The sequence below is a fragment of the Pleurodeles waltl genome, chromosome 7 (assembly GCF_031143425.1).
Source record: "Pleurodeles waltl isolate 20211129_DDA chromosome 7, aPleWal1.hap1.20221129, whole genome shotgun sequence".
In the NCBI taxonomy this organism is placed as follows: domain Eukaryota; kingdom Metazoa; phylum Chordata; class Amphibia; order Caudata; family Salamandridae; genus Pleurodeles; species Pleurodeles waltl.
The window spans coordinates 1,120,500,610-1,120,524,890 of NC_090446.1; the positions used below are offsets into that span (position 1 = coordinate 1,120,500,610).

A 24,281-nucleotide genomic window follows, 5' to 3' on the forward strand; every position below is an offset into this window, starting at 1 on the left:
TAAAAGTATCCCTCCAAGTGGTGTTAATGCCACCCCCACCACGTGCCTTCTGCTGGATATGAAGACGTGTTGCTTAACCAAACAAGAAACAAAATGCAATGTTTTATAGATATTTAAAGGGGACAGAGGAAATGATCCATATTTTGATAAAGCACTTTATACAATCAAGTTCGCATGGCAATGCTGATCTCATAAACACTGCAAAACTGACTCACATATATAAACGGTGTTGCCCTTATAAATATTTCATATTGGGCTATATCATAGTTATTTGCTTATACTGAGTATTAAGTACCACTTTAAAGTGTTTAACAAAGAAGGCGTGTGCATCACAATATTGTAAATTCAGTATCTTGATTCCCAAGGGAAAAGTCAACATACAGCGAAATCTCAAATATTTTACATGTTTTTAAAGAGCGTAAGGAGGTACTCAGATAAAAAAAACATCTACATAATGCTAGCCAGCGGGGCTTTTTCTTTCAACATCTGCACTTTCAGCCACCCTCAACAATAATACAAAATAAACAGTACTTTTTGAAACATAGCTATAATATTTAAAATAAATATGACTGTTTTATTGCAAGAGGGCTGTAACTGCTGGTAAATTAAACGTTCTATGCCATCTGCGTGTTTTTTTCTTTCAAAACCTCTCATTACTTTATAACTATCAGCACTGGGATCTGTTTTATGTTACTTATGTCTATAAAAATGTCGCAGAAGCTGGGATAAAAGTGATAGAACATTTCACAGACTGAATTTAGTTGTATAATAAGCAGCATAGTTCGTTCGCCTTTTTTAAGCTCCATAATTCAGCAACCCTTGCAGCACAATTTGGTCCTATGCCATAATTAATATGCAGTTTGTGGGTCGGATTCCCGTCCTTAGCCAGGTGCACAAGTACAGGGGAACCTTTTGAACAGGCCGTTAAGGATGCAGACCGGAGCCGTTGAAGGAGTGAATATTCTTGCTGTGGAAGCCCTAAAACCTCAGGGGCACAAATATTGCAAATCCTAAGGAACCAGCCAAGCGAGCAAACTCTAAAGGATTCGCCACACAAGCCTGATGAAGCAAGCAGAGGCATGAAAGCTTTAGTCTTAAGCTTTTAAAGGATTCGCTACTGAATGGGTGTAGGAAAGTACCATCTTTCTTGGCATGTTACCCCCAATTTCTGCCTGTCAGTGTGTTTTTTACTGTGTCACTGGGACCCTGCTAGCCAGGACCCCAGTGCTTATGGTTTGTGGCCTACATGTCAGTATGTTTTACTGTTTTGTCAGTATGCTTGTCTGTCACTGGAGTCCTGCTAATCAGAACTCCAGTGCTTATGCTCTCTCTGTTTCCAAATCTGTCACTATAGTCTAGTGACTACATATTTCCCTCCAGATAGGCAAACTGGATCCCCCTTATAAGTCCCTAGTATATGGTACCTAGGTAACCAGGGCATTGGGGTTCCAGGAGATCCTTACGGGCTGCAGCACTTCTTTTGCCACCCTTAAGGAGCTCACACAAACACTTCTTCAGGACTGCCATTGCAGCACTATTTCACAGCCATTTTCACTGCACCAGGTCACTTATAAGTCACCTATATATCTACCCTTCAGACCCTGAAGGTTAGGTGCACAGTACCTGTGTGTGAGGGCACCCCTGCACTAGCAGAGGTGCCCCCACATCATCCAGGCCCAATTTCCTGGACTTCGTGAGTGCGGGGATACCATTATAAGCGTGCACTACATATATGTCAAAACATTTATGTAGCTTCACAATGGTAACCCCGAATTTTGGCTATATGAGGTGTTTAAGATTGAGAAATTGTACCCCCAATCTGATTCTGGTATTGGGGGGCCAATTCCATGCACCCTGGGGGCTCCACCATGACCCCCAGTACTGCCAAACCAGCTCTCTGAGGTTTCCACTGAAGCCCCAGCTGCTGTCACCTCACAGACAGGCTTCTGCCCTCCTGGGGCTTGAGCAGCTCAATCCCAGGAAGGTAGAACAATGCATTTCCTTTAGGAGAGGGGCATTACACCCTCTCCCTTTGGAAATAGGTGTTACAGGCATAGGAGGGGTATCCTCCCAGACCCTCTGGAAATGCTTTGAAGTGCACAGATGGTGCCCTCCTTGCATAAGCCAAACTACACTGGTTCAGCGACCCCCAGTCCCTGCTCGGGCGTGAAACTGGACAAAGGAAAGGGGAGTGACCAATTCCCTGTCCATCACCACCCCATGGGTGGTGCCCAGAGCTCCTCCAGAGTGTCCCTGGGTTCTGCCATCATGTCAGAGACCCCTCCTGATACGTGCTTACCTGGTTAGGTGACCAATCCCCCTCTTAGGGCTATTTAGGGTCTCTCCCCTGGGTGTTTCCTCAAATTCGGTTTTGCAAGACTACAGCAGGAATCCTCTGCAACCTCTGCTTCCCCTTCTACCATTGGATCAACCGCAGAACTGCTCCAGGAACTCTACAACTGCAACAAAGTATCCAAGACGGCTACTGCAACTCTGTAACTTCAGCTCCTGCCAGCAACTGCAACAGTTTCCAGGTCGTGCACACTCAGAGGACTGCCTGTCTTCATCCTGCACCAGAAGGACCGAAGGAATCTCTCGTGGAGTGACAGAGTCACTTGTCTGCTGAAGCAGGCACCTCTCTGCAGCGACGACCAGTACTCTGGGTCCCCTCTCCTGATGACGAGCATGGATCCTGGAACACAGGTGGTGGACCGAAGTGACGCAGACTGTCCAAGGGTCCAAATGTCCAAATTTGGTGTTGGTAAGAGCTTGCCTCCCCGAGCCAGACTGTACCCCTGTGCACTGCGTGTTTTGCAGCTCCTAGGGCTTCTGTGCGCTTCTCCAAGGAATCCTTTGTGCACAGCATAGCCCAGGTCCCCAGCACTCTATCCTGCTACGCTCAGCTCCCCGGGTTGTTCTACGGCGGCATGGGATCCCTTTGTGCAGTGCTGCGTTGACCGCGATTTGCAACTCCTTTGTCCCTGTGTACTGGGACTCCTGTGGGTGCTGGCCTGGTCTTCTGACGGCTCTCCAAAGTACTGAGAGCTCCCTCTGTCTCCTCAGTCCGAGTTGAGACCCCAGGTCCCTCCTGGGTCCAGGTAGCGCCTTTTCCCGCCAAACGCGTCTTTTGTGTGAGCCAAGGCTTGTTGGTAGCATCCAACAACGAAAACCAGCCTGCATTCTTCTACTCAAAGTGGGACACCCGCAACTGTCTTCTTTGGTGCATCTCTGACTTTTTCCTCTAACCGGAGAATCCACTTTTGCACCTTCATCCGGGTTAGCAGGGGCTCCTGTTCTTCCTGAACTCTTCAGCTGTTCTTGGACTTGGTCTCCTCTCTCTGCAGGTCTTCAGATCCAGGAATCCATCATTGGTGTCTTGCAGTCTTACTTGGTTTTTGCATAATTCTTTATCATGACACCTAGGAAACTTGCTGTACTTTACTCCTGTTTTCCTGGGCTCTGGGGTGGGGTACTTCACTTACCTTTGGTGTTTTCTTACACTCCCAGAGCCCCTCTACACACTACTCTTGCCTAGATGGGAAACCAACATTCGCATTCCACTATTTTATTATATGGTTTGTGTCCCCCCTAGGCTCGATGTGATCTATGGTGATTTTCACGATTTGCACTATGACAGTTTACTTACCTGACTTTGGTTACTAGTGTATATGTTGTGTATAACTCTTACCTCCTAAGGGAGTATAGCCTCTAAGATATATTTGGCCTTGTGTCACTAAAATAAAGTACCTTTATTTTTGGTAACACTGAGTATTGTCTTTTCTTGTGTGTAAGCACTGTGTGACTACAGCGGTACTGCAAGAACTTTGCATGTCTCCTAGTTCAGTCTTGGCTGCTCTGCCTACAGCTACCTCTAGACAGCCTGGCTTCTAGACACGGCCTAGATTTCACTAATAAGGGATAACTGGACCTGGTATAAGGTACCCACTACAACCCAGGCCAGCCTCCTGCAGTGGGCATATTTGCAGAAAGTCTATCTCGTTGACATACGGGACGTTAATGAGGAATACGCGGGGACCAATGATGAGCAGGGTTGCTGAGAACAAGATGAAATGAATGGGTAAAATGGATGAGGAAGACTGGCAAACAGCACTGCAGAAGCGGCGATCAAGGCGCATTTTGCCCTTGTCCAATTGAAGATCCTTCATAGAACGTATTACATGAGGACACTGCTACATAAAATGGGGAAGGTGGGGGATACACAGTGCCTTCGGAGATGTGGGATGGACAGCACACTCACGCACATGCTGTGGCTTTGCCCGACTGTACGCCTCTTTTGGGAGGCAGTCACCAAATCACTGTAGGAAGCGATTGGGAAACAAATAACATTGCAACCCAAGCTTGCATTACTTGGTATATGGGGGTGGGGAGGAAGTTAAGGAAGCTATAACCTGCATACCCAGTGACCGTACACGGCATTACCAGTATGAATGCAGCTGTTTCAACATTCGCTGGGGGGAGGTGTGGGTGACTGAACTTGCTCTGAGTAGGTGCTGTGTAGTTGTGACATGATAATGTTTATGACTGTTCCTTGTTTCTCATAAAACAATAAAAAAACATTTTTTTTTATTTTTTTAAAGTTTGTAAAGGATTCAGAGAGACTCAGACATAAGCATGCATGGAAGCCCCTGGCTCTAGCAGTGAGGGACTCAGTGTCCCTTACTGATAAAGTAGGCACACCATGAACCCACTGGTTCGGCAGTAAGGGCTTCACAGCGCAAGCCTGATGAAGTAAGTACACTGTGAAGCCACTGGTTCGAGGAGTAAGGGACTCAGAGGCAAAGCCTGATGGAGTAAGCACACCGTGCAGAAGGTTCATTCTGTAAGGGATTTATGGCGCAAGCCAATGAAGTAAGCCCAACGTGGATCTGCTGGTTCAATCAGGAAGGGACTCGCAGCACAATCCTGATGAACTTAGCTCACATAGTAACCACTGACGGAGACTCCAAGGGATTTACTGTCCGTGCCTGCTGAAATAAGTACACCTAGGGAAGCACTTCCAAGATAATAGAAAGCCATCAGATATATTAATGTATGAGAACAAATATATATAGGTATTTAAAGGGTGGCAGAGCTAGGTAGAGACCAATCTAATGGCAATATAGCATTAAGCAAATCTTGATCAGCATAATACAGCATAGCCAGGGACTAATGAATGATCCAAAGACCTGTAACATGGGACAAGAAGGAAAAAGGTATCCTATTTTAGATATATTAAAAACATGTAGTCACACTAGGGGTCCCAGGAACACCCAGTGATGAGAAAAGGATACAAAACTGCATATCAGATCTGAAAGTAACAGCCATATTTTGGAATGCCCTCACCTACAGGTGCCAAAAAGTCCAGCCTTCCTATTAACATTAAAATGTTTGCTGTTTTATTTTACTTGCTTGTAAGTTAAATAAAATGTGTTATCATTCGTGTATGTGCTTGATGGAATGCTTGTTTCTGTATTTTTTGTATATTGTTTTGTGGTTCAAATCATCAACAATGTTTAGGCCTGGGTCCCTGGCATCCAGTAATGGCTCAGTGTCCCCAGAATCCAATAATGATTCAGTGGGGGTCCCTGGGTTCCAGAAACGATGAAGTAGGGGTCCACAGAAGCCAAAACGCTGGGAAACACTGCATTAGGTCTTATAATCGGCAGGGAGATGGGCCACTGGCATACTGGGGGAATTACCAGCAGGCTGTGGGATGGGACATAGGTGCAGAACTGGAGCAACGGCCTATTCAACTCTTAAGAAAACACTGCAGATTCTTTGCTAGCCTGTGCCGCACTGCAGCTTGCATTGTAAATGTTGAGACACGATCACTTCTATACAGGGCCGGCTTTACGGCAGTGCAACCAGTGCAGCCGCACCTGAAGCTGAGCTTGGAAGGTGCTTTGTTTAGAAATAACTAATGGGTTTATAAGCATCTGCTGCACAGTTCCTTGTGTGTCCAGCAGTTTTGAGGCAACAAGAAAAATAAGGTCAATATAACTCTGGTGATTTTCCTGCTGGAGAGAGATCAGAGTTTTGTCTAGTGACAGTTTTGCCTCATCATAAAGTAGTGCAGAAGGTTAATATGGCTGCTGCAAAGAATTTGTACCATACAGATCGCAGAACTGTTTTATGTGGCTAGCTCAAGGGGTTACTGCTTTTGTCACATAGGTTCTTTTGTTACTTGCAGTTAATAAGTTACAATCCTCATATTGCATTTGACCTATGAACTGTCATCAAAGAGCTGCATGGAATCTGCATGGCATAGGTTAGAACGTTATGTTTTTCTCCAGTCTTGAATTATCGTAAAGTTTCTAAAAAGGGTTTGTATGCACAGAAATAAATTCTTATTGGAAAAGGCAACCCCAACCACTGTGGTACATTTTAAATCCCGAGTTTGTGCTTCTCCAGACCAAACACTGTTAAAATATTCTGCTTACTAGTATGGATGACCTGTGTCTCCCACACCTTGTAATTCTCATTGTCTTATGTAACATTTCCTATAGATTGATTTACACATGCATGATTTATTGTCTCAGTGTAGTATGTGCGTGATGTAGTGGTCTGACTCCATACACTGCTATGAGTAGCGCTATAAAACAAATTAAATGCATGTTCGAGAGGGGCTACGGAGAGATGAGGGGCTATGTTAGAGGGTGGTAGTGAGGGTATTCATGGAGTAGGAGGACATGGGGTGCCAAAACCGTTGTTGCATCGGGCACCACCACACTAAAACCAGTCCTGGTTCCACACTCCCCATCTCTCAACCTTCTGCAGCAGCTTGGCTCATGAGATTTCACGTTGTGGTCTCATTTATGCCAACACTCAGATTAAGCAGGAAATTCCCAAATATTCTAACCTCAAAATTAAATTATGTTATCTTCCTGTGAAAATATAAAGGGAGAAGCAGAGGCAAAAGGAAAATAGAGACCGAGACAAAGAAGGGGAATAAAGGGCTTATGTAAGAGTAATGGAAAGATACTGAAGAAAAAAGTTGCAGAAAAACAGTTATAAGACGAAGATAGAGGAAGGGGGCGGGAGGGGGCCTAGACAGCATACAAAGAGTAACTGAGGGGAGGAGTGAATAGATCAGAAACAATTGTAAGAGAAAAGGGAAATGCAGAGAAAGAAGGCAAAGCATAAGAAAAAAAGTCAGATACAGATAGAAAGGGAATTAGAAGTAATTAGTAGAAAAGAAAAGGGAGAAAGATAAGCAACAGAGGGGAAGAAAGGACGAAGAGGGAGACAAGACAAGAGGCAATCAGTAAATGAGATGTAAGTACTCTTACAATAAGGCAGGCTGCGCACACCGCGCACAGGAAGCAGATGAAGTCCTTTCAAGAGAGGTAGGGACAGGACCAGAGGGCAGTGAGCAAAGTGGTGTTTGTGGTACTGCCCCAGGATAGTGCTTAACATACTGTCGCACTGTAGATATTGTCTGGGAATAATCCTTAACGTACTGTGGCTCCACACATGCCGGTGACAGTTCTCAACATACTGTGCTTCTGCAGGCACAGGTATGCAGACTGTTCTGAGCATACTGTGGCACAGCAGATACCAGTATGTGAGAGCTTGACATACTGTGGTATTGCAGACACCAGTCTGGAGATGGTGCTTAACATATTGTGGCTCTGCAGACACCAGTATACGGACAGTGAAAAACATACTGTGGCACTGCAGATACCAGTATATGAGAGCTTGACATACTGTGGTATTGCAGACACCATTCTGGAGCTGGTGCTTAACATACTGTGGCACTGCATTTGCTGGTAGCAGGTTAGTGCTAACATACTGTAGCACTGCAGTTATAGGTCTGTAGATAGTGCTTAAACTGTGGAACTGCAGACACAGGTTTAGGGATATTGCTCAACATACTGTAGCACTGCACATTCTAGTCGGGGGATAATGCTTAGCAAACTGAGGCACTGCAGATATTGTCTGGGGATAATCCTTAACATACTGCAGGGGCCCAGATACCGGTGACAGTGCTCTACATACTGTGGACTGCAGATACTGGCATGTGATAGTGTTTATCATCTTAACATACTGAGGCACTGCACAAACCTGTCTGTAAGTGCTTAACATACTGTGGCATTACATACACCAGCCTGGAGATCGTGCTCAACATACTGTGGCACTGTATATATTGGTCTTGGGAAAGGGCTTAAAATACTGCGATTTAGTCTGTGATCGTGCTTTCACAACACGTGGAACTGCATACACAGTGGTGCAGACAGTGCTCAACATACTGTGGCACTGCAGATACCGGTCTCTGATAGTGCGTACCATCTTGACAGATTGTGCCGCTGCAGGTACCGGTCAGTGACAGCGCTTAACATATTATGGCATTGCAGACACAAATGTGCGGACAGTGCTCAGCATACTATGGCACTGTGAAGACCAGTCTGTGACTGTGCTTAACATACTGTGGAATTGAAGACACAGGTCTGTGGGTAGTGTTCAGCATACTGTGGTACTGCAGACACTGTCCTCTGAGTGCTTGACTTTCTGTGGTATTGAAGACACCAGTATGGAGAGAGTGCTCATCATAGTGTGGCAGACAAATACGTGAGGACAGCACTCAACATACTGTGACAATGCAGATACTGGTCTGTGCATAGTGCTCAACATACTGTGAATGCAGATACTGGTCTGTGCATAGTGCTCAACATACTGTGACAATGCAGATACTGGTCTGTGGATAGTTCTCAACATACTGTGAAAATGCAGATACTGGTCTGTGGATAGTGCTCAACATACTGTGAAAATGCAGATACTGGTCTGTGGCTAGTGCTCAACATACTGTGACAATGCAGATACTGGTCTGTGCATAGTGCTCAACATACTGTGACAATGCAGATACTGGTCTGTGCATAGTGCTCAACATACTGTGACAATGCAGATACTGGTCTGTGCGTAGTGCTCAACATACTGTGAAAATGCAGATACTGGTCTGTGGCTAATGCTCAACATACTGTGACAATGCAGATACTGGTCTGGGGATAGTGCTCAACATACTGTGACAATGCAGATACTAGTCTGGGAATATTGCTCAACATACTGTGACAATGCGGATTTTGGTCTGGAGATAGTGCTCAACATACTGTGACAATGCAGATACTAGTCCGGGAATTGTGCTCAACATACTGTGACAATGCAGACACTGGTCCGGGGATAGTGCTCAACATACTGGGACATTGCAGATACTAGTCTGGGAATAGTGCTCAACATACTGTGACAATAGTGATACTGGTCTGTGGATAGTGCTCAACATACTGTGAAAATGCAGATACTGGTCTGTGGCTAGTGCTCAACATACTGTGACAATGCAGATACTGGTCTGTGCATAGTGCTCAACATACTGTGACAATGCAGATACTGGTCTGTGCATAGTGCTCAACATACTGTGACAATGCAGATACTGGTCTATGCATAGTGCTCAATATACTGTGACAATGCAGATACTGTTCTGGGGACAGTGCTCAACATACTGTGACAATGCAGATACTCGTCTGGGAATAGTGCTCAACATACTGTGACAATGCAGATACTCGTCTGGGAATAGTGCTCAACATACTGTGACAATGCAGATACTAGTCTGGGGATAGTGCTCAACATTCTGTGACAATGCAGATACTAGTCTGGGGATAGTGCTCAACATTCTGTGACAATGCAGATACTGGTCTGGGGATAGTGCTCAACATACTGTGACAATGCAGATACTGGTCTGGGGATAGTGTTATCGCGCTGTGGCATTGCAGACACCTTTTTGGGTATTGTATTGCTCCAGGCACTGGTCTGCAGACATTGCTTAATATACTGTAGCACCGCAGACAAGGATATTTGTTTACATACTCGGGCTTTGAGGATAATGCCTTGTGAATGGTACTTTAAATACCGGTCAACTGTGGATTTCAGCCCAGTGAATTGGTAGGGGGTTAAATAAAGGGTCATTATTGCCAATGACCTTAAGAATGGTGTTTTAGAAATTATTATTTCTGGCTAGATATAGTGCTGGCCACACTGGAGAAATACTGGCCTGGATGTGCTACATGTCACATACTGGGGCACTGTGAAAAAGACCACACTGTGGTGCTTTTCATACAGGGACATTATCAAACCTAAGAAGAGATTGTGGTTTACATGCTAAGATTATACTGGCTTATATCCGGTGCTTTCCATACTGCTACATTTTAAAACAGCGGCCTATAGTCATCTACATGCTTTAGCTTGTGGAAACTGGCTTGCCTGTAGCAGTTTAACTAATTGGGAATAGGAATATTTAATAGATTTCTCTTCAAAACTGCTTGTAAGATCTATAGCTTTGGAACCAATATATCTATTACATTCTGCTGTAGGGTGCACCATTTGCTCTTGATGTTTTCAATACTCTCTTGGGGATAACCCTTCAAAGCCCCCTCAAGAAGGCTGGGCTTACTAGCTATGCTCACTGATTCAGTGCAATATTGGGCTGGTATCACAACAGCATCCATGTTTCTCTGTTCATGCCTCTACCTGATAAAGTATTGAGCCCACTGTAAGGCTCCTGCTCTATTTTCCTCCTTCACCACATAGGAACTCAGATGCTTCGCCTGCAAAGCCGTAGATGTCAACAGAGCCCAGTGACCATGCAGACAGCCTAAGCAAGCGACATAAGAATGCCAAGCATCAAAGATGTTGAATTATCATGTAAGACCTGAGAGTTTTGAACCCATCCTCAAGAACTGGTGATTAAGTCTCCTCCTTCTACCCAAGACTTTTGTTCAGTCTCCTATTGAGATGACTATGATCAGCCATTTATTTGGATATAAAGCCTTCAATTGATCCACAAGTTTTGCTAATGGCCAAAGTGCTGCATTGCTTTTGAACTCGTTTTGCAGGGCTGTTCCAAAGTGTTTATCCTTTTTCAGTAAGGTAGAATCAAGGTAGTTCAGGCAGAGCATGTTGTGCTCTTTTGAGTCCCTTAGGGATTTCCTACCTCCAGTATTAACTTGAGTGTAGAGCAGCTGGGGGAACAACAAAGACACCCAATTATATATCCGTGTCATTCATGTACCCTACCATTTGTTTCTCCACTACATAAAGTTAAATCCATCCAAAATGGAAATTCCTTTGCTTACATCCTTCCCAATGGGATTGCCTATCCAGTCTTGGCTCGCTACTCTTTCCTCCAGAATGACAGATGCTGCTGTTCGCTCACTGGGGTTTACTCTAGATTCTGAGCTTGATATGAAAATGAATGTCGCTAAGTATGTTCAACCCTGCATTTGCTCTAGTAAATGAAAAATAATTATTAATCCACTGGGCTTTTGTTTCTTTATTTAACCTCTCGAAATTGCCAGGCTGGGTGCAGGCAATTTTATTTTTGGTTGCCCTACATGCTTTACCAGTGGCAAAGGTGCCTAAAATATCAGAAAATATATTTGGCCCCTGCAATATACTTTATGGAAAACTGTGTGCCACAGCTGTCTAGGGCAGGTGCTGGTGTGGGATCATTTCTACATAATAGAGCAAAGCAGAACTGTAAACGTACAAGGCAATACAAGGGTAAAAGGTCCAACTGGTGACGTCTAGATGATTGAGCACTGCATCAATCTTTGCTCCCCAATGTCTTAGTCTTTCAAAACAGGTGAGGTGCATCTTGACTTTGAAAGATGTATTGAAAATTCTTCCCATGCCTTCTACCGCCTATGAAGACACACACTTACTTGTCTATGCAGATCTTCTCAACTTGTGGCACCAGCACTTGTAACAGCCTCATGATTGTTTGCAGGGGAAGCTTTGCCTTCCAAGACATCACCTGCAGGGCAAAGGTCATCAAATCAATTCCTTCTTTTTTCTCCAGAGTTATAGATTTCATCCACATGAGGCTAACAGATCCTGCATCCCTACACACAAGATCCTAGATCCAGGAAAATGCAGCTTTGTGCCCTGCGACAGGCATCACAAGTCAACACGAGGCAGAGGCATCACAGATCACCACAAGGCAGAAAAGTAAAAGCTCAATGTATGAGGTAAGAATCACAACTTGGAAAAGTCAAGCTTTGCACAAGAGGGGAGAAACACAGTTAAGGCTAAGGCACAGGGTTTGCAAACAAGGCTAACCAGATTAAGAATCCCTTACATTAGTTTACATATTAGTCAGATTCAAATAAACCTAGTGGCCTCAGCTTTACCCATGCCACACTTAAATGCCTCTAGCCTGGAATCCTAAAAGTCAGCATGTGCATGCACACCAACACACACAGACACACACACACACACACACACTCTCTCTCTCTTTCTCTCTCTCTTCTCTCCAGTGCTGTCAGTCCCTTTAAGCCCTGTCTGCATCCAACACTCACCCAGTCAGGTGTGGGATTCCACTGTGTACTGGAGGACACACTGGAGAGCCGTCGACGATCCCGCCTGGACTGAGAACCTTCCTATAAAATAAAATAAAAAGGTTGGACAAGGAGAAATTCTACAACATACAATTAAACCATAGAGCTCTCTTCCTGTTACATGTTATGGCCCCAGATCTTGGTACAATCTTTAATGAGAAGATCACTTACAGCAGCAAAGGCTCACAAAACTCAGGTCACAAATTATCCCTCAACGAAACACTGACCTTCCTTTTTCAAGGTCGGCATTCTATACCACTGTGATGAGATGGCAATACCCTTTTGGGCAGGCTGATCCTGGGTTACTTCACAAAAGTACTGACTGCCACAAATATGCACACAGGACAAATCTTCAATATGAAAACACAAGCACCTGTCCTGAAGCACCTCCAATGACAGCCTAGATCTACATTCATAAAACATGAGATACGCTGCAACACCCACAATATCTCCAGATGGCTTGGTAATGCCCAACCCTCACATGTTGCTAAGCCATTGTTCTGGTCATTTCCACCACCATGAAATCAAGACTGGTGGAAGAAAGTGTCTGTGCTGCTCCACATCTCTGAAATAGTTCACTTACCAACATCAAAACAGACTCAAACGATCAGCCCACCGTCCGAAAACAGTAAAAAAAAAAAACACCCTGTTTAAAAAAATGGAAACCAAAGGCCTGCCAGTTTGTTTGTTTTTTCATCCAGACGCCCCCTTCCATTTTCCATCTACCTACCATCTTGGATGTAGTGCCCAGTGAAAAAATAAATCTCTAATTACAACCAGAAAGCGAAACACAACTCAATACGCACATTCATCGCCCCTCCTTCCATATGTCACCAATCTAAAGACAATGGCTCCAATTCATCTCTCATTCTAATCCTCCTACATACCACATCATCCCAAGTTCAAAACCATTTCTTCATTTCGTGGTCTCAAAATATGAACCTCTTTCCCGCCTTACCCTCACAGAACCTAAATCTTATTCTCATCTCACAATTCCAAGCACTGAACCTATTCACATGTCATGTTTCACTATCCCTTGCTCTGTACTTCCGCTCCATCTCAGACCCAAGCTCGGATTCCTTTATTTCTAACTGTCCCATGGCCCAAACTTCTTTCAACATTTTATAGCTCAAGCTTCTCTAGCATTGCTCCACACAATGTCTTGCCCCTATTTAGTGATAACCTGGATGGTCAGGATTTTGAATCACTTCTTATCCCCCAACCTTTTGTAGAAGACCAGCTCAATCATGAGATGCAAAAGAAGTATGTGCCCTCTCTGCTTCTTGTGCAAAAACAATAGCCATGGAAAACATTAGCTTGAGACCTTAGGCAGTGAAGAGCAACTTCTCACCATATTTCAAAGCTTTTTTATGGGTCCCTTCTGTTCTAAAGATAGCACCAATCACATGATGAGTGCCCATGACCCAAAATGACCCTGTGTGCGTGGGTTTCCTTCAGTGTCTCAGTAACAACAGGTTTAAAGTCTGGATAGTAAATTATGGAGAGACCTGAAAGTGAAAAGCAGAAGTGCTGCTCAAGGCTGCAGTGATATAGAGGATTTATGGATACTATAACATTCCAGACTTCACTAAGAGATGAGTGGGCTGCTTGCAGGGGGGATGTGGTAGAGACAATTCCATATGGAAAGCTTGAGGAGGTACAGAAGGGTCTGAACAGTAAAGTGGGTTAGCAGGAAGAGAAGTGGGGGAATTCCATGTAGGGAGAGTGTGGGGTACAGAAGGGCCTAGAGTGCTTTGGGGTGAGTGAGGCAAGAGAATATAGTTCACTTGTAAGAACGGTCACTGACAGATATTTCATTTTCAGGCCATCCTGCAGGTCATCTCCTACCCAACCTTTCTCCATTTCAAGTCGTTATCTACACTCTCTTTAGGCTCTTCCTTGACGTCCTTGAATAAGGTAAGCTCTCACCCATTTGTCTTCTATACCCAAGCCAGCTCTCCCCCAACCAATTCTCACTCTGAAGCCTGCTCTCTTGAAGTAATTATTTCATTGTTTTGATTTCTCCTCACCACTCACCCACGTGTCTTTTCACTGCAAGTCACCTTCTGTCCTACTGTTCAGCATCTTCACTTACCGTCAGTTCTTATCCATATGTCATCTTTCAGTATGTCCTTTCTCAAATAGGCGAAGTCTTTACCTTTCCTCCATAGAAACAGATCATCACAGTTTTCTTTTTCCTGTTTTAGGTCAACTCTCACCTAGGTGTCTTCTTTATCTTAGCAATGTTATCTCCTTGCTTTCTGCTCTCTCCAAACACTCGGTCTCCTGTTAATCAGGCACCTACTCCTCTCTCATTGGACCATCACTTTCTTCCAAGGTCTGCTCTCACACGGTATTTTTAGGCCCTTGTCATACTCTCTCCCCTCCTTTCAGCTCTCACAAAAGACTCTCTTTATACCTTAAAAATGTACCCATCAGAGCTCTTCTCTCCCCTAAGGTCAGCAATCACCCAATCATGCTCCATCACACACTTTCTCTCCAACTGTTTTACTTTGTCTCTAGCTCAGATCTTATCCATCTCCCTTGCCCAGGTCACCATCATCTAAACCTAAGACATGGCGTAGCCACCTCGTGATTGGGCAATGGCAGCAGGGTGGGAAAACAAACATCTGAGGCAATGTAAAAGCGTATTTTGTTATGCTCAATATATGTATGAAGAGAAATGTGTGCAACTATAAAACACTCTGTTGCGCATGTATTCACTGTGTTGAAAACTGTTGCATTCGGATTTAAACCTTCAGTGCATTGTGTTTGCTGACAGATTTACCATGTCATGGTAGGCCCGGAAACCACGATGAGTCATGTTGTACTTTGCACTTTTTGGCAAGCATAACTTAGTTTTTAAATTTGGCAAAGGATGCGGGGTTTGTAGGAAGAGTAGAGATTGCATTTGCGGATATGAATGCTATCTTGGATTCAAGGCAGCTCTGTGTTTCCTTGAAGGAAAAGTTCCAGTGACGTACGTTACATATGTTTTTTCTGAAACCAATTAATTGCGGTCTCATGATCTTCTCACACTGACTTGAGTTTAGACAAAACTGTAAAATCTGCATGTTGTAGCACACTGCGCGACCTGGCCTTTTTCCAGTGTGAGCTCGGGAGGTTGACATGACAACTGCCTCTTATATTTTTGCTTAGCTGCCTACTATTTTGCATAAATGCTGTTTGGACTTGGGATTCCCTACGTATTATGTTTGATTTGGAACAGAAACAATGTATCCTTTGCTGAGCTGAAGATTTGAAGTAATGAAGAGAAACTCTCCAGGTCAGTCAGTTGTTCTCTTACTTACAGGTGAGCTCTCTCCGAGTCATCCTCATTTCTACCCCAATCCTATTGTCAAAACATATCCAAGTATCGCTCCGACCCAGGCCAGGTCGTCTCTCACACACAAGCTATCACCAAGATGTTCACATTATGAAATTATCTTTGATAGTGCTAGATTTTCTATCATCTTGTTCTATGGCATGTTTGATTATGTTGTGTGCTCTAACATTTCTATACTCCAGTAGTTTTTCACACATCTGGATGCCCCTTACAGTTATGAGGTATTCACTGACCGAAGTCAAATCTACTGTTGGGGCACTGTTTCGCATCGTTCACAGGTGAGTCACATGGGATAGTGGCCGGGGAGATTAGACTATTATCTTGTGGAAGGTTATATTAGGTAGTGGCCAGATAGTTCCTATTTAGGATCTCTGCAGAGAACTACGAGTGCCGAAGGGCACGGCCACTGGTTTTGTTTTTCTGGGGAGTACTGTTGGCCATTGCTCAGCCTTTGGAAGATGTTATGTTTCAAGGCACTTTTGGCCACAATGCCATTCTATGCGCACGAGGGTGTGGCAAGTATAAATGAACTTCTTCACAGTGGCTGAAAAGGTCATTAAAAGCTCACTGAAAAATAAAACAACAATATAGGAAATAGCACAGTAACGTTTAGGCCCCAAAAAGTGGAATTTTGACACTAAACTTAAAGTAGCAGCAAACCTTAGTGCAGGTAAGTGCACTAAGTAGTGCACCTAAACACAGGCTGATTCTTGGTATTTTTTTTAACCTCTCCGAAAATACTTTTAAAGCAAGCTTGTTGAGTTTTCCTTAATGACTAGATCCCTTGCAAGTCCTTATCTTTTCTTGTTGCTATACAATGTTGATGAGTGTCCTGCTTCTGGTGACAAAAACAGGAGGAAATGCTGAAGACTTACACAATCGATGAGAGTAACGTATGTCACTTACACTTGAGTTTTATGAGGCAGACAGATTAAGAGAGAAAGTACAGCCTTTTGAGGCAGGTAAAAGAGGAGAAACATCTGTGCTGGTGCCCAGTCTGACACCTTTAGGGGTGCTTTGGAATTGAAACACCATTAGCGTTGCCATCTTTCCATTTAGTTTCCAAAAGCCTCAATATGAAGAGCTTCACTAGCATAATGCTTAATGCTCGGGCCCCACTCATCGCTAACTTCTCCACTGCACCAAGGGATCAACGCTGAGTTAACGTTCTCCATCAAAGTCTTCCGAGACAACTGAGGGGCCATTTCAGGTATAGACGCCATATTTCACTGTCAGATGGTGAAGACTAGGAATCAGAACCAGCAGGACGGCACAAGGAAATCTGGAGCTCAGTCCAGAAGGCTGACCAGGGCTTCCTCCAGATAGGGAGCACACTCCCACTGAACCACATAAGTATTCTCGGGGTGCTGTATCCTAAGGGCTTTTACCTAAAGACATTTGCTGACACAGGGACACATCTCACTGCAAAGAGATGATTCCGTACATCACCATGTATACCGAGTGTGCCCCAGTTCTAAAGATTGCCAACTTCAGGCTCCAGAGAACAGATGTTGTCTACCATCTCAGGATCGGGGAACACTTGCCACTCCTTTTAGTCAGTCCATTCAAGAATTTCTCCAGTGAACAATGTTCTCATGCTCCACAAGTTTTCGAACAGGCAAGCGAGGAAACTAAAACAAATGACTGTTCCATGCACAATACGGTTAGTTATTGAGCATCTAGAGCCTAAAACTCCAACTTAGTTGGCCTTTTAGCCTAAAGTATTTTACCGCAGTATTTTACCTCTACCACAAAGGTGTTCCACACTTGCCTATGTCAGACCCACTAAGAAGAGTCAAGGCACGAAATTCCTGGTGCCTGAGCAATATCTGGGGTTCTTAAAATAAATTCCTCTGTATATTTGGTGGTCGTCTCAGCAGTGTGCAAAAGGTTGAGCTCTTCTCCCTCTTCACCACCTGCTAATAGTGAGTACAGGTCTAATGAACTGCGGTGGGGAAATGCCAGCCAAAAAAACTCCATGAATGATGGCAGCGAGTGATACAGACCTTCTGCCAGTACCAAAACAATGAAACGTTTTTAGAAAATACAGTCTTGCATAATGACCTATCATCAGATCGAAAGTTCAGTCAAGGTAAAGAGGGGGTCTTGTTGCACATGGGAACTACTACCTTAAATACCGCAATCCCAATGCCTTTCAAAGGCAACTCACTCTTTGGATCCTAGGCTAACGAGGAATACAGATAATGATAAAAGATGGTGAGACCTGAGCCTCTAATGAAATAGAATCTGAAAAAGAAAGGATTCTGTAAAATGCAATAAAGGTCCTATGTGGTAAACTTTTACCTGACACTGTGTTAATTTGCCTTGTTGGAGAAGACAACAGTAAAGACTCTTCAAACAAAGGATAGGGGAGTAGAAGATGAAAAGAGAAGGGCAGCAGCCTTCAAAGTGCATTGGGAAGGCTCTCACCCCTGGCAGATGAACGCAATAAACTAAATTCCTCTGTTTTCAGTGCTGTGCTATTTTTTCCACTACGATCTCGCAGAGGGGCACAGACCCGAAAACAAATGGGAGCTAGAATGATATGAGCAAAGTTTGCAGAGTTCACTTCTTAACACCCAAGAGCACAAAGCCTCTTCATGCGGCCCACCTGCCAGTACACACGTAAAAACAAATTACTGAAATATTCCAAGCTATTGGGTGTATGTTGGCAAACACTGGTGCTCCTTTCTGTTCACAGCAATGGCCTAGAGCATGGTTTTACACTTCTACACTTCGAATTGCAAACCAATAGACATAGAAAGAGAAATTCAGAGCACTGGGCTTACACGAGAATTTAAGAGACTTGCAGAAAATGGATGCGTGAAGGAAATGTGTGTTAAAGACTTACAAGACACGTGCTTTCAATACACTGTGCAAAACACTGGAGGTTTCTACAGTCCAAAATGTTCAATCAGCACTACTAGTGCAGCGTCTTTTCATTGGGTGTTAAATCTGTTTCACATGCATTTGCCAAGTGTTTAGCAGTGGTGGGAGCGAGCGCTTCTCAAGTGACAGAAGAGATTTGTCAAGATGACTGGTAGTTCAAGGCTGACTTATCAGAAAGTGCTTCAATACTTCCAAAAGACAACAGAGAATCAGAAAAAATATGAACAGCAAGATGAGCTACAGAAATCTTCACTGTCAGGGATTAGAGATTTTTTTAAGATGGCCTTAACTGGTTTTCTCCAGGGACCTGCTACTATGATGCCACAATAGCACCTCCTTCCCTAAATAGAGGTTCACATGTTGGGCTTATTTGGTCTGGCAGGACTGCACATTAATCCAGCATTCAGCACCTCTGCTGGAACAGCAGAAGTGAGACACATGTCATCAGACAGGAGGGGGATCCCAGACTTGTGCTCACATGAAGCGTACACTGTATTCAATTATATTTAGTTGTCACTGAGAATTCATCGTCCTTTCCTTACTAATGTGATTTTATATTTCTAAATAAATTAGACTTTCTGCCATTCACTTTAGTTAAAAGGCCATGCTCTCCAGTTGAGGCCACTTTATAGGCTAGATGTAGGAAGGGGACTTGTGCACAGCTCTGATGCAAATCACAAACAAAGCCAGCCAAAGCAGTTACTTGTTGCAACTGTGCTGTCTTCACTGCTTTAGCTTCTTCAAGAAGTCTGTACATCTGCCGACCGTGACCTGCACCACAAAGTACTATATACACCACAGCAGATAATTCCTGGTCAGTCTAAGGCTCCCTTCACAGGAGGAATATCAGCCATTGCTTCTTTATTCAGCCTTGCTGTTAACGTTTCAGTTCCAGAACAAAAACTTTGACTATCCTAGTGCCTATGTGCAACTGGCTTGCTTAACTTAATTCTTACAAGTTCTTCTTCTCCACCTCGCAGATTCACCCTATCTGTTCATTTCTAATGCTTATGAATATTGAAGATGATCCCATGATGGGGAAGGAAAAGTCACACATTTGCAGTCATAGTTCTCCATCATCTTTGAATTCATAAATAGACCTCTCACCGGACCCCTAACTCTTAAGATGGAAATTAGTAATTCATATATTTATTCTGAATTTCCTGACAAAATTACCTGCTACCTAATGCACCTGTAGATGACTCGAGAGAAGGTGGAGGAGCAGCAAGATCCTGGCTGACCTTGCAGCCCTCAAAACCGCTGTCACATCACATCACCGCCTCATCAGAGCCACAAATAAAACCGCCATACAAGAATGAATTGACGTCAATGCAAACAATAGCAAAGAACTCTTTATTGTGATCAAAGAATTCACTAAACCCAGCACCAACACCACGGACATCCCCATTCACAAGACCGCTGCGACAACCTTACCAACTTCTTCCACTGCAAGATCGCCAACATTTGCGACAGCTTCACAACTCAGGATCAACCAGCCTCATCCACAACCACCTCACCCAAAGGTTCTGGATCCCAGCCGACCCTGACTAACTGGACCACCTTTATCACCAACAACACCCTACGGATCATGAAGACCGTCCAGTCCAGAGCCCCCTCGGGCCCCTGCACCACCATATCTTCAACCGAGCCAGTGACACCATCGCCCCTGAGCTCTGTCTCACCATCAACTGCTCCATTGAGACCGCCAACTTCCCTGAAGATTGGAAACACACAGAGATCAACCCCCTGCTGAAGAAACCATCCGCAGACCCAAAGGTCCTCAAGAACTACAGACCCATCTCTCTGCTCGCCTTCCCGGCCAAAGTAATCGAAAAAAACATCAACTCCCAACTCTCCGAATTCATTGAGACCAACCACATAATAGACCCCTCCTAATCCGGCTTCAAAATTAACCACAGCACGGAGACTGCCCTCCTTGCCGCAACAGAGGACATTTGCAATCTCCTGGACCAAGGTCAAACCGCAGCCCTCATCCTCCTGGACCTCTCAGTCACCTTGAACACCGTCTCCCACCCTCTGCGCAAGAGTCCATGACACCGGCATTCGTGGCAAAGCTCTGAAATGGATCCTCTCCTTCCTCACCGGCCGAACCGAGTCAGGCTCCCAGCGTTCACATCCAAACCTACAGACATCAACTGCGGCGCCCCCCCCAAGTCTCCTCCCTGAGCCCCACCCTCTTCAAAACCTTCATGGCCCCACTAGCAGACATCATCAGGAACCACAGACTCAACATCATCTCCTACGCTGACAATCAGCTGATCCTCTCCCTCACCGATGGACCTACAGTCGCAAAGACCAACTTCCACAACAAGATGAAGGCAGTTGCCGCCTGGATGAAAGACAGCTGCCTCAAACTCATCTCAGACAAGAAAGAAGTTCTCACTTTGGGCTACTGGTGGCCCACAGCACTCAAAGTCCCCCCAAACCGACCAACCACGCATGTAACCTCTGCAACATCCTCGACTCCTTGCACTCTATGAACCACCAAGTCAACGCCGACTCGTCCTCCTGCTTCCACATGCGCCACCTGCTCTGAAAGAACTTCAAGTGGATCCCCTGCAAATCCAGCAGAACAGTCACCCAGGCACTCGTCAGCAGCAAGCTCGACTAAGGCAATGCACTCTATGCAGATACCACCCAGAAGCTCCAAAAGTAAATGCAAACAATCCAGAAAGCCACTGCTAGACTTATCCTGGGCATCCCTTGTCACAGCCACATCTCTGGGCACCTGAGAGACCTACACTGGCTCCCAATCAACAAAAGAATCACCTTCAAGCTCCTCATGCACACCTACAAAGCCCTCCACAACATAGGACCTGCATACCTCAACCACTGCCTCGCCTTCCACACGCTCACCAGACAACTCCAATCCCCTCACCTGGCCCTGGCAGCCATCCCACGGATCTGCAGGACCACAGCCGGAGGAAGATCCTTCTCCTACCTTGCCGCAAAGACCGGGAACTCTCTTCCTCTTCATCTCAAGCAATCTCCCTCTCTGCCTCAGTTCAGGAAGGACCTCAAGACCTGGCTCTTCGACTGAACCGGCCAACTAGTGCTTCTACTAAGCTGCAGAACACTACCCACCCCCCCAGCACCTTGAGGACGAGTGATTAGTCGCGCTATGCAAGAACCTTGATTGATTGCCATAACTAATGTTGCTTTGCATTCTGGGACAATGACCACCATGCATCCTTAAGGTGACCATGTTGAAATTTACTTCTGGTGAAGATGCCACCTATTTGAGTCATTTCCTGCATTGTGTTTTTGAAAGAGAATTAAAAAGTGCTCTGGGGCGAAGGGGGTTTCTGACATCAAATGTTAAATTCAACTAGATTTCATTAAATAAAAAAGAAAATGTAGCATTTAGAAAGATATGTTATGTTCTCTTGTGAAATTACATTATAAAATGAGAAATGTCTTTATGTAAAACATGTTAGGGGCTCCCAATAGATTCAAAGATGATAACCATGATGGAGAATTAGTAACACAGTTAACTAGTGTATCTCCTCGTGGTCAGCTCTGCCTCATGTGACCACTCTTCTGGATGTCAGCTCTAGCCCATATTATGTCGCTCACCCTGGTCAGTCCCCTGCAGTCAGTCACCATTTCTTCCCCCGACATCTGCTCACATCCACCATATTTTTTCAGGTCTGCTATCTCCCAGTTCTCCTTGCTCTGTCCAAGCCAGCAGTCCTCACGTCCCTTATTGTTCTTTCACTCACAGACTACCTAAGATCCAGACTCGCTCGCCCCAGGTCAAGTCACTTCTATTCATACCCCGTTGAAGGACTCCGTGTCACTGAGGCGTGTCGATGGGTTGCCTTCCACCGGGGACTGTGGGGAGGACGTGGCCTCAACCGTTCTCAGTGTTCCATCCTCTGAGACCTGCGCTTTCTCAGTCAGCTTGTCGATACCTGATTTAAAACAAGAAAAAGAGGTTACAAAATAGGGTGGGTACGTAACACCATCCACACAGGGCGGAGAGTGGCAAAAACAGAGTTTTCAGCTTTCCATAGAAATTTATTCAAATATGTATATTTCGCACCATGGGATGAGTTTGCACCATGACAGAGCAGAGTCGGTGTTACACCACCCATCCTGGAGGGGGCGAGGGAAGGGAAAGGATGCAACAGGCAGTAGCACACAACGAAAGGAGAGGACTACCATTACACAGGTGTCACACATTATACCTTTACAATTACTTCCTGCCATTGTCAACTTATAAAACTGTATTACAGGGGTGAGGCGTTACAACTACAGACAGCAGACCAAAATGTTTTTTCCTGTAGAGTTTCTCCTCTAGCAAACATGAACAGGTTTAGTAATAATTCTTAGTTCTTAACTAGCAATTTTCTACCATTAAACATTCATGTTGAGCACCAACAGGATACTTAATCACTGCTTTCACTCCAAGGGCAGGGCTTCCTGTACTGGAATTATAATCACTGCTGCTCGGTTAAAGCAACAGTGAGAACATGACCTAAAATCATGCGCCATCTAGCACCAATGTAGGAGCTCAATTTGTAGGGTATTTAATTCCTAGGGTTTCACAATGTTTTGAAAAAGACCGCAGGTTCTGGAACGGGCAGGAGACTTTGAAGGCTATGGGGGTTAAGATTACTCTTTCTGCAGAGTCACAGACTGGATCATCGCCCAACAGATTCAAAGCTACCATCAAGCATTCGCTGTTCTCTGAATTTCTTCCACGCCCAGCCTCACATATGGATTACTGCAGCACCTAGAGCCACTCAGGCATAAAGTGCACTTTATAAATGCTTTTTCATTTGATTCATTGACTTTACTTCAAGCAGAAACCTCCAGATCGAACAACAGTTGAGGAAAGGGAGCAGCCTTTTAAGTTAAAGCATCACAATGTACAGCAGGCGGATTTGATCAATCATCCACCATGAATGCAAGAAAGAAGACATGACCCTCTGAGTTGAGGCACACTGGCCTGTAGGAAACCTGGAGACTACATGATGACAAGTGACCTCTGGAGGAGCCTGCAGGACCGAGGTAGATTCGGGCACATGTCAGGCATGCATGGGAGTGTCACCGTCACATGCCTGACTGAGGTGTTATCCTGCTGCCAAGCTCCTGGATATCATCCTTTCTGCCAGACCACCTCAGCCTTTAGGAGACCTCCCCCACCCAAAAAAATAATGACAACAGACAGTGCTTGGCATAAGCCTGCACTACAGATGCTCCTAAATGGGGGCAGGCTTTCATCTCCTAGGTGAATATTTGGGCAACGCATTCATTTTAGGGATTTTAGGAGTTTAAAAATGACCAGGAACTAACAGCAAACCACACCTTCGTTTATTTGCCAGCAGCACAATCCCCAGGACTGACAATGATTTACTATAACTGATACAATTACAGAGTCTGATCGCAGATAAGGAGACTTGTTTAGTATCTGTTGCAGGTGTGCACTGTTACAAATATTTACAGCAGGTGGTCAAGGAGGAAATGACATATTAACCTTTGTTCCCTTAAGAACTGTGTATTATGAGCGACGTCACATATGGAAGATTATACAAAATGAAGCACAAAGGCCCTGCTTTTTTCATGTTTTAATTCTGAAGAGACAATAAGTTATTAACAAACTTTTGCCTACTATGATTGGTTTCCGAGAGGTGGGC

General features: G+C 44.6%; 1 protein-coding gene across 1 annotated transcript in view; it reads right to left on the reverse strand.

The window, feature by feature from the left end:
• The window catches only part of HID1 (HID1 domain containing), a 187,022-nt gene that overhangs the window by 5,662 nt on the left and 157,079 nt on the right, over positions 1 to 24,281 (reverse strand). The window contains exons 15-17 of the mRNA XM_069200104.1: positions 22,417 to 22,553; positions 12,345 to 12,425; positions 11,709 to 11,800 (exon numbers count right to left, since the gene is read on the reverse strand). Coding sequence (XP_069056205.1) covers positions 11,709 to 11,800; positions 12,345 to 12,425; positions 22,417 to 22,553 — 310 coding nt within the window. The remainder of the gene's footprint in view (positions 1 to 11,708; positions 11,801 to 12,344; positions 12,426 to 22,416; positions 22,554 to 24,281) is intronic.